The 10,197-nt window shown below is 36.1% G+C and overlaps 1 protein-coding gene across 1 annotated transcript; it reads right to left on the bottom strand.

Annotated features, from left to right (window-relative positions):
* Positions 1–2,664: 2,664 nt before the first annotated feature.
* LOC130453069 (histone H1-like) lies at positions 2,665–3,772 on the bottom strand. The gene has a single exon (XM_056792662.1). It carries the CDS (start codon positions 3,616–3,618, stop codon positions 2,755–2,757), a length of 864 nt encoding a protein of 287 aa, XP_056648640.1. The 5' UTR covers positions 3,619–3,772; the 3' UTR covers positions 2,665–2,754.
* Between the last annotated feature and the right edge of the window lie 6,425 nt (positions 3,773–10,197).

The raw sequence follows: 10,197 nt of genomic DNA, 5'->3' as shown, positions 1-10,197 counted from the left end.
TACAATCTCCTCAACACGCAAGAGCTGTTGAGGGGACAAATGAGCTTTCTCAAAGCTAACCCCAATGGAACCGCCCTCCTCAAAATTCCTTCCACGTTTCATCACGAAACGTTGGCAAGGAAAATCCGTTACGCCATAGGCGACGAGAAAATCGTCGTAATCCCGATAAACCCTCCCCAAAGAGCCCAAAAACCCCTCACCACTAAAACCAAAAAAACCACCTTTTCTCTGGTCTGCAAGAATGTAGACCAATCCTACACCGAAGAAGAGTTCCTGGAGATCCTCTCTATCCTGAAATTCCCTGTCCTTAAAACTTGGAGAATTATAGCTAGATCCACGAATAAACCCACATCCATGTTCCGAATTATTACAGATTCCGAAACCGCCTACCATCACGCCCTAACCAAGGGTATTAACTTCCACGGGCTTCCGCACTACTGCGAAGCCTCAAATTCAAACACCATACCCGCAGTCCCCAAATACTGCAACCGTTGCTCATCTACCGGCCACTCCGCAGACACCTGCAATGCCAAACCTATTTGTCCAACCTGTGGTGCTTCTGGTCACAAGCCAGAAAAATGCCCAAAAGCTAACTCCCCTACCTGTAAAAATTGCGGCGGACCTCACCCCGCCTTCCACCCCCGCTGTCCGAAAAGGATTGAAACTCCGAAAGCCCCCCAGGATACAGCCCCAGTCACCCTAGAAAAACCTCAAACCCCTTACGACCTGTCTACTGACACTAAAATCCTAATCGAAATCCTGGCAACAACAATAATGAACGCCATCCCTACTTCTCGGGCGCTAGTAGCCGAAACGCTACAACGCCTCATTCCCCCTTTTTACGGTTATAATTGTACCGTAACCAGCGGCGTGGGTAACCGCATTCATTTCGCTTTCACCCAAAAACCAAACACGTCCCACTGAAAAAGTGTAGGTTTAGCCCTAGCAACGCCATTTATGTCAATACTGACATAACCCCCATTCCAAGCCGCCTAAATGACCTCCAAGCCCCTTCTAATTGATTCGATCCATAGAATCAAGAATTCCGTTGCGAAAGGGACCCTCCTCATCCTTCCTCAATTTCCTCAATAATAGCTCCCATATCAATCAGATAAATTCCTACCCCCAACACCCACCCTCATTTTCATCCATCGTCGGAGTTGCAGGTTTTCTGCGGTTTCCCTGCAACCTGGAGAACCGATTCTCCAGACAAATGTCCGACGATAGGGAATAATACAGCCGCAGCTGTACCCGCCCACCCCCAATTAGATTAAGAAAAAACAAAAAATAAACAAAAAAAAATATATAAAAAAAAAACCCCCCAAAAAAAAATATATAAAAAGGAAAAAAAAAATCTTAACAAAAAAAAAAAAATGTAACTGCACCGCTAGAAGCAGCCGAGCAAACACTTCCCAACTAAATATCCCCACACCCAGCCCTGCAGAGGAAAAAATTCCTATATCAGGGCCTAATGCAAATCATAACCAAATTACCAAAAAAAAAAAAAAAACCCTTCCTTCCTAATTTTTCACAACGAATCTCTCTCTCTCTCTCTCTTTAAATTTATCTCATTCATTGTGTGTTTATCGAGTTGCTATAGCGGTTTAGTATATTGACATTTCTTATATACTTACAAAAAAAAATAAGATGGCTCGTACTAAACAAACTGCTAGAAAATCGACTGGAGGGAAAGCTCCTCGTAAACAATTAGCGACGAAAGCCGCCCGTAAAAGCGCACCAGCTACTGGTGGAGTAAAAAAACCTCATCGTTATAGGCCAGGTACTGTAGCTCTTCGTGAGATAAGACGTTATCAAAAGAGTACCGAATTACTTATTAGAAAATTGCCGTTTCAACGATTGGTTCGTGAAATAGCACAAGATTTTAAAACAGATTTACGTTTTCAAAGTTCAGCGGTTATGGCTCTCCAGGAAGCTAGTGAGGCTTATTTGGTAGGTCTATTCGAAGATACTAATCTGTGTGCCATTCATGCTAAAAGAGTCACCATTATGCCCAAGGATATCCAATTGGCTAGAAGAATTCGCGGAGAACGAGCATAAATACAAATGTTTTTTTTTTATATAAAATTACATTTTATCTATTTGATTATAATAGATTTTTTGTATATATATATATATATATATATATATATATATATATATATATATATATATATATATATATATATTGTAAGTAAAAACGGTTCTTTTCAGAACCACAAATAATTTAACATTTATGATAGTAGTATAATATTTTGATATAAATATAGGATGTTCGTTTGAAAACATTGAAATATAAAAGAAGGATGTGATTGTTGATTAGGTAAAGAAGACGCACGCACGCACGCACACACACACACACACACACACACGAGATAGAGAAAATTATTATTTTTAACTAACAAATTTTAGACAATATCGACATATAATAATTGAAAGTTTATAAAACAGATTAGATCTACTATATCGTAGGTAGGTCGAGACAAATCTAGAAGGTGGTAACAACCTACATTACATCGATCGATGAAAATGTTATATATAACATAACATATCAATTATTGAACCGAAATTCAAAAAATTCTTGTTTCATCAAAACAAACATTATTTGTTTTTCATTTTCTTCATAAATAAATGAAAAAATTGTGGCCCTGACAAGGGCCATTTGTTATTATTGTCGATTGTCGTCGTACCCATCATCAGTCCGATAATACTTCTCGATTGTTGTACTATCTTTCTGTCAGAAAAAAAATATTCTTTTTATTTCTTCTTTTTAGGAGCGGCGGCGGCGGCGGCGGCTTTTCTTGCTTTAGGAGAGGAACTGCTAGCAGCTGCTTTCGCAGTTTTCGGTTTTGGTGCTTTCGGCTTTTTCGTGGGACTGCCTTTATTGGATTTTTTTGCTTTAGTAGGATTCTTCGTTTTAATTTCGGATGATGCGGCACTGGCTGTATTGGAAGCGGCGGCGGCGACTCCTCCTTTAGCCGAAGATTTTTTATCTGTTTTTTTGGCAACTTTAACGCCTTTCTTATCAGTAGTTGGTGTTGTTGTCGAAGTTTTTAAGGAAGCCGCTGCTGTACCTGTCGTTTTTTTGCCTTTATTAGATTTCTTAATACTTTTCGATTTATCCACTCCTCCTCCTCCTGCAATAATAGCATTTCTTTTTGCTGCTGTTACAATTTTTTTGGATTTAGTTACGCCTGGAGTAGAAGCGGCTGTTTTCTTTTTCTTTTTGTCAATAGCATTCGTTTTAGCCGAAGTACCACCAGTCGAAGTTGCCGAAGCTAACTTGAATGATCCGGAAGCTCCTTTACCTTTAGTTTGTACCAAAGATCCCGATACTACAGATGCTTTCAAATATTTTTTGATGAATGGCGCTACTTTTTCTGCATCAACTTTATAATTGGCAGCAATATACTTTTTAATTGCTTGTAAAGATGAGCCTCCGCGTTCCTTTAAACCTTTGATCGCATTGTTTACCATTTCCGAAGTCGGTGGATGAGATGGTTTGGTCCTAGGATTTTTAGCTTTTTTTTCCTTTTTATTTATTGGAGACGACGAAACCTGCGGTGAATTAGACGCAGACGTTGCGGTTACAACCGAAGTTTGATTTTCTGTATCCGCCATAACTACTAACAAACAACCTTGAGTGTTATTATATCGTCGATAAACTACACTAAACTGATATAAAAAAAAAAAAAAAAAATATTGGATGTACTTTTATATTTAGTTTTATAAAATTTCACCTCTCTATATACTTAAAAGTATAAAAGACTTTTAATTTTTCGCGTGTAATGAGTTACAAGAGGAGTCATTCAAATAAAGCGGACGGAAGACTGAACGAACGAATAGAACTAAGTTAAAAAACGAACCTCATAAACCAAACCAACCTCAAAAACCTTGGTTTCTTCGAGATTTTCGAATCGAATGTAATGAAAAAAATTGACAAATAACTAACTAAGGTATACTTCGAACTTTCGCCGAAGTTTTACTATAATTTAATGACTGCTAACAACGTTTGTTATTAAAAAAAAGTACCACTTAAAAATGGTTAAAAATTTATTTCCGTCGATGCTTAGCACTTTAGATATAATTTCGAAATTAAATAAAAGTCCTTCTTAAAATACAATGAAGGTAAAGAGAAACGTGTCTATTCACAATAATGACCAATATTTAAAAATATCAAAACGAATTGAAATAATACCGCAATTATCATTTGAACGGTGACATGTCTACCCTGACTTACGCTACACGTTTCTACTATATATGTTCGTAACTAATATATTATTATGAGTATTTTTCAATAACAATCTTCCGACATACTAAATATAAGAAAAATATCAAATTTCAATATTGGAACCCGCTTATATTTCATTTTAGATAATATTGAATGGTGGGTGGTGGTGGTGGTGGTGGTAGTAGTAGCAAATTATAATTATTAACAATAGATTGATTGACTGATTATATTTTCTTCGAACGAACTAACTACTTCGCTCTATTCGCAACTATGTCTGTCTATTACACAATATTTCATATTTTATCCGACAATTTTTTTTTTTACATTGTATAGTATATTATTTTAGGAAATGAACATATTTTATTTAAAATTTCAAACCAATTTGGAAAGAAAAAAAAAAGTGTTTTTAACAAAACTTCAAAGACGCCACAAAAACTACTTTAACAACGGCAACCGACCAACCGCTTTGTATGTTTTATCTTACCGGCGGTCGGGTTTTTTTTTTGCCTTTAGCCGACAGTGAATTAGTATATGAAACTTTTTAAAACAAAAGCGACGTTAGGAAGTTTATATATATATATATATATATATATATATATATGTACGTACAACGGAAAAACATGGCCTTATAATATTAATACACAATAAATTTTTATTGACCTTAGAAGAGGATTTTTCAGTTAAGTGGAATATCATCTTTCGTCATATTTAATAGAATTCAATTAAATTAAATTAAAGTCTTTCGTTCGTTGTTATCATATATAAATAAAAAAAAAAGTAGTATTGTGGTTCTGAAAAGAACCGTTTTTTTTTTTTGTTTGGTCGATGTTATTATTTAAGTAAATAAAATAGAAAATTTTCTGTCAATATAGTAGATATGTTATACTTATTATTTAGAACTAGTATATTTGGTAACTGCTTTAGTTCCTTCACTGACTGCGTGTTTTGCCAATTCTCCGGGAAGCAATAGTCTCACTGCAGTTTGAATTTCTCTACTTGTAATTGTTGAACGTTTATTATAATGAGCCAATCTGGATGCTTCGGCGGCGATACGTTCGAATATATCATTAACAAAACTATTCATTATACTCATAGCTTTACTCGATATACCGGTGTCAGGATGAACTTGCTTAAGTACTTTGTAAATGTAAATAGCATAACTTTCCTTCCTCCTCCTTTTTTTCTTTTTATCGGCTTTCGAAATATTCTTTTGAGCCTTTCCGGCTTTTTTCGCTGCCTTTCCGCTAGCTTTTGGTGGCATTATTTCTCTTGAAATAAAATAAAAACACTCGAATGACGTACCGTATTTATCGACGAAAAGTGGGTAAAATTAACAGTTAACAGCACTTATGTCCCTCTCTTTTATATCAACGTACGTAATTCTAATAGGCTCCGCCCTTCTACGTTTGCGCATTTGCTATAATTTCATTGGTAGGGCATGTTAATATAAATAGATAGGTCGAGTGTAAATTTTTTGTTTAACAGTTAGTTTCGTCGCATCGGTTGCTTCATAGTTTTCAATTGACAAAGTTCTATTTTTTTTTTGTTTTGGAAAAAGAAAAATATATATAAAAAAAAATGTCTGGACGTGGTAAAGGTGGTAAAGTAAAGGGAAAGGCAAAATCTCGCTCAAACCGAGCTGGATTACAATTTCCTGTAGGACGTATACATCGTTTGTTGAGAAAAGGCAATTATGCAGAACGAGTCGGTGCCGGAGCTCCAGTATATTTGGCAGCTGTTATGGAATATTTGGCAGCCGAAGTACTCGAATTAGCAGGAAATGCTGCTAGAGATAACAAAAAGACCCGTATAATTCCAAGGCATTTACAATTAGCCATTAGAAACGATGAAGAATTGAATAAATTGTTGTCTGGAGTAACCATCGCACAAGGTGGTGTTCTTCCTAACATTCAAGCTGTACTTTTACCGAAAAAGACAGAAAAGAAAGCTTAATTCTTTATTAATTATATTATTTTTCTTTATTTTATCGAAATACATATGCATAAACCGGCCCTTTTAAGGGCCACAATTTTTTTATTTTTATATATATATAAAAAGAGATTATAATATAGTTAAATTTTATATATATATATATATATATATATATATATATATATATATATAGTTAGAGTTAGAGTTGAGATAGAAGAGATTCTCGTGTAACGTACTGTTAGATAAAAAAAAAATAAATAAATGTCCTGATATATAAGAAAACTTATCATATATATAAGATATATAAGAAAACTTATCATCTGTAATAATAACTGGAATTGTGGTTGGTTAATGTTATTATTTTCAGCATCGTTAATAATAACGTTCGTACTAGAAATAAAAATTGCAAATAATGAGATGAAGATAAATAAAAGTTCCTCTACTCGCTTATGTTCTTATCTATATGTATTTATGTATGTATGTATGTATGTAGTATATATCTATGTGTATATGTATGTGCGTATCAATAAATGCGAGGTTGTTCTTATATATAAGAAGAGAACAAACTAATGTGTAAGTTATTTTTTCTTTTTTATTTTCATATTCAAGCAAAATATGTTGTGGTTCTGAAAAGAACCGTTTTTTTTTTTTTTTTTTGTATATATACATATGCTATGGGAAGAATGCGATGGAGGACATATTCTTCTACTTCAAATATGAAAAATGAAAATTAACCACCAAAACCATATAAAGTACGACCTTGACGTTTTAAAGCATAAACAACATCCATAGCCGTTACCGTTTTTCTCTTAGCATGTTCAGTATATGTTACGGCATCTCTAATAACATTTTCCAAAAACACTTTCAAAACTCCACGAGTTTCTTCGTAAATTAATCCCGATATACGTTTTACTCCTCCACGTCTAGCTAATCTTCTAATAGCAGGTTTGGTAATTCCTTGGATATTATCACGTAAAACTTTTCGGTGTCGTTTTGCACCCCCTTTTCCAAGTCCTTTACCACCTTTTCCACGACCGGTCATTATTTTTCTTTTATTTTGTTTTTTCTATATACCTAAAACAATCCGATGATAACTTCGAAAAGACTTCAAAATACTGACCTAACACACACACACATTTCCCTTGAGACGAGCCCGTCCCTCTAGACATCCACCCCCGGATAAATCCACGAGTGGGTGCGAAGAAGAACATTCCAACCACCCCCTGTCACTTCCGACAGGTCCTCATCCTCTCTCACGTCGCAGTTTCGCGTGTAGAATCCCTCCTCTCCCCTTAGGTCTATGGGAGATTCTGGGATGTCATATCTTTTTATTAAAGAGATTAGCCTGTTGGCTATACACTCTTGGCTTCTTGTTCTGGACGTCTTCGTGTGTGTGTGTGTTTCGCGGCCTCGGGTAAACCTCTTCCTACCTCATGCCGATAGGAAAAGATCTAATCCGAGTGGTCCTTCGCCTTCTCTATAGCTGTCCCCGATGTATAACTCTACATTTCCTTGTGAAATGCAGAATTACCGTGTCGGGGGGTGTCCTCTTGTGGTTTATTTTTGTTGGGCGATAAGTGTTGCTATGAGTATCTGCATATTTTGCAACATACTCAGTAGCTCCGGTGTTTTTTCTTCTGTCTTCGTTGTTTTCTTCGCAACTTGTGCGTAAGTGCGTCCTGTTTGCGTGGTGTTCCTTGCTTGGTTGTTCTCCGTCTTTTTCGGGTGTTTCGGGCACCCTTTGTAGTTTGCGGGGTGTTCTCCTCCGCAGTTCTTGCAATTCGGTTTTTCCGTCTTGCTGAGCGTGCATTCCGCCGCTCTATGCGCTCCCGCGCATCTCACGCAGTGCACGTCCATGTTGCACGTGCTTTGTCCGTGATGGAATCCCTGACACCTGTAACATTGTACAGGTCCGTCGTGCCTTTTTTGTTCTACCACACTTATTTTTGTGTGGCAGAGGTATCTCAACTTCTTATAAGTTGGTTCTTCTTTCGGTTCTATTACTACCATGTATATAGGTAGTAGTTTTCGTGTGTTGTCCTGATTTCTTTGAGTACGGCTTGTCAACTGCCATACTTTCTTCGGTCTAAGTCCATTTTCCTTCAATTCCTCCTCTACCTCCGACACTGGGGTGTTAACAGCAAGTCCTTTTATGACGAGCTTCCTCTCCTTTTCTTCATTGAGTAGGTATGTATACCACTCAATTTCCTTATACTCGCTCAGGAGCATCTTCATCTTGTTAAAGTCGTCTTTAGTCGCCGTCGTTATTTTGCCCGTGTGTATTCCCATTTTACACTGGGCATCGATTTTCCTTTGCACTAGCTGTTTGCGTAGTGCTGTCCACATCAGTGGGGATTTTAAAATTATCGGAGGTGGCCTTCTCTCCGGTTTTGTCTGTTTCCTTTGTTCGTCTTTTTTTATTTTCTCCAATTCTTCTTGGATTTGATTGTCCGTTGATGTTTCTTCTTCTTCGTCTGAGGATTGTTTATCTGCTTTTTTTCTTTTTTTTTTGTTCTTCACTTCCGTGAAGTCTCCTTCCATAGGGCAGTCTTCGATTTGTGTACGTTCTTGTATTTTTTTCTCATGAGTTTTTATCTCATCTCTCAATTCTACAATTGTGTCTGCCAATTTGTAGTTATCGGCATTGTTTTCTTTAATAATGTCCTCTAAGGACTTAATTTGCTTGTCTTTAGCAATTAACGTTTGTTCATAATTCCTCATTCTCTCTTCGAGGGATTTAATTTGCTGTCCCATCTTCTCAACCAGCGCTTCATAATCAGCTTTTTGCTGAATTATGATTCTGGATAATTCAGTTGTTTTCTCCTTATTCTTGGAGTTTTTAGGCTCCATGCCTGTTGCTCTCGGTCCCGGTTTTCCTATTTTGGTTTGGTATCTAAAGTTACCTAAAAGAAAAGTTTAAGCCGTACTGATAAGTACGGCTGTTTCGAAAAAACGGATAATTCCGCACAATCAAATATGTGTTGATAAACACAATTCTTTCATGCAGAAATGTTTTTTTAGCATTATAAATAAAAGGCTGTGTCAAGGCACAGCTACCTGCTGAAAAAGAAGGAAAGTTTTATCAGTATCTCACCTGAGTCCGCTTTCACCTCACTTCACTGTCACACTTGTTCACTCGTCGAATTCTCGGAGTCCACTGCAACCTAAGAATTTTCCCTAATCTCTTTATAATACCTATCGGCTCCGCCCATTAGAAAAAGTACGCACCAATCCCAGATTAGTACTCCGTAATGTTGGGCAAAGCTATAAAAGAAGGTCATAAATAAATTTATCTCATTCATTGTGTGTTTATCGAGTTGCTATAGCGGTTTAGTATATTGACATTTCTTATATACTTACAAAAAAAAATAAGATGGCTCGTACTAAACAAACTGCTAGAAAATCGACTGGAGGGAAAGCTCCTCGTAAACAATTAGCGACGAAAGCCGCCCGTAAAAGCGCACCAGCTACTGGTGGAGTAAAAAAACCTCATCGTTATAGGCCAGGTACTGTAGCTCTTCGTGAGATAAGACGTTATCAAAAGAGTACCGAATTACTTATTAGAAAATTGCCGTTTCAACGATTGGTTCGTGAAATAGCACAAGATTTTAAAACAGATTTACGTTTTCAAAGTTCAGCGGTTATGGCTCTCCAGGAAGCTAGTGAGGCTTATTTGGTAGGTCTATTCGAAGATACTAATCTGTGTGCCATTCATGCTAAAAGAGTCACCATTATGCCCAAGGATATCCAATTGGCTAGAAGAATTCGCGGAGAACGAGCATAAATACAAATGTTTTTTTTTTATATAAAATTACATTTTATCTATTTGATTATAATAGATTTTTTGTTTATATATATATATATATATATATATATATATATATATATATATATATATATATATATATATTGTAAGTAAAAACGGTTCTTTTCAGAACCACAAATAATTTAACATTTATGATAGTAGTATAATATTTTGATATAAATATAGGATGTTCGTTTGAAAACATTGAAATATAAAAGAAGGATGTGATTGT

Source organism: Diorhabda sublineata, chromosome 2 (assembly GCF_026230105.1).
Source record: "Diorhabda sublineata isolate icDioSubl1.1 chromosome 2, icDioSubl1.1, whole genome shotgun sequence".
Lineage (NCBI taxonomy): Eukaryota > Metazoa > Arthropoda > Insecta > Coleoptera > Chrysomelidae > Diorhabda > Diorhabda sublineata.
The sequence above is the reverse complement of the archived record's forward strand: the minus strand, read 5'-3'. Positions and strand labels throughout refer to the sequence as shown.

Coding starts and splice junctions, on each gene's coding strand:
- LOC130453069 (XM_056792662.1), bottom strand. CDS start 3,618: ATGGCGGATACAGAAAATCAAACTTCGGTTGTAACCGCAACGTCTGCG.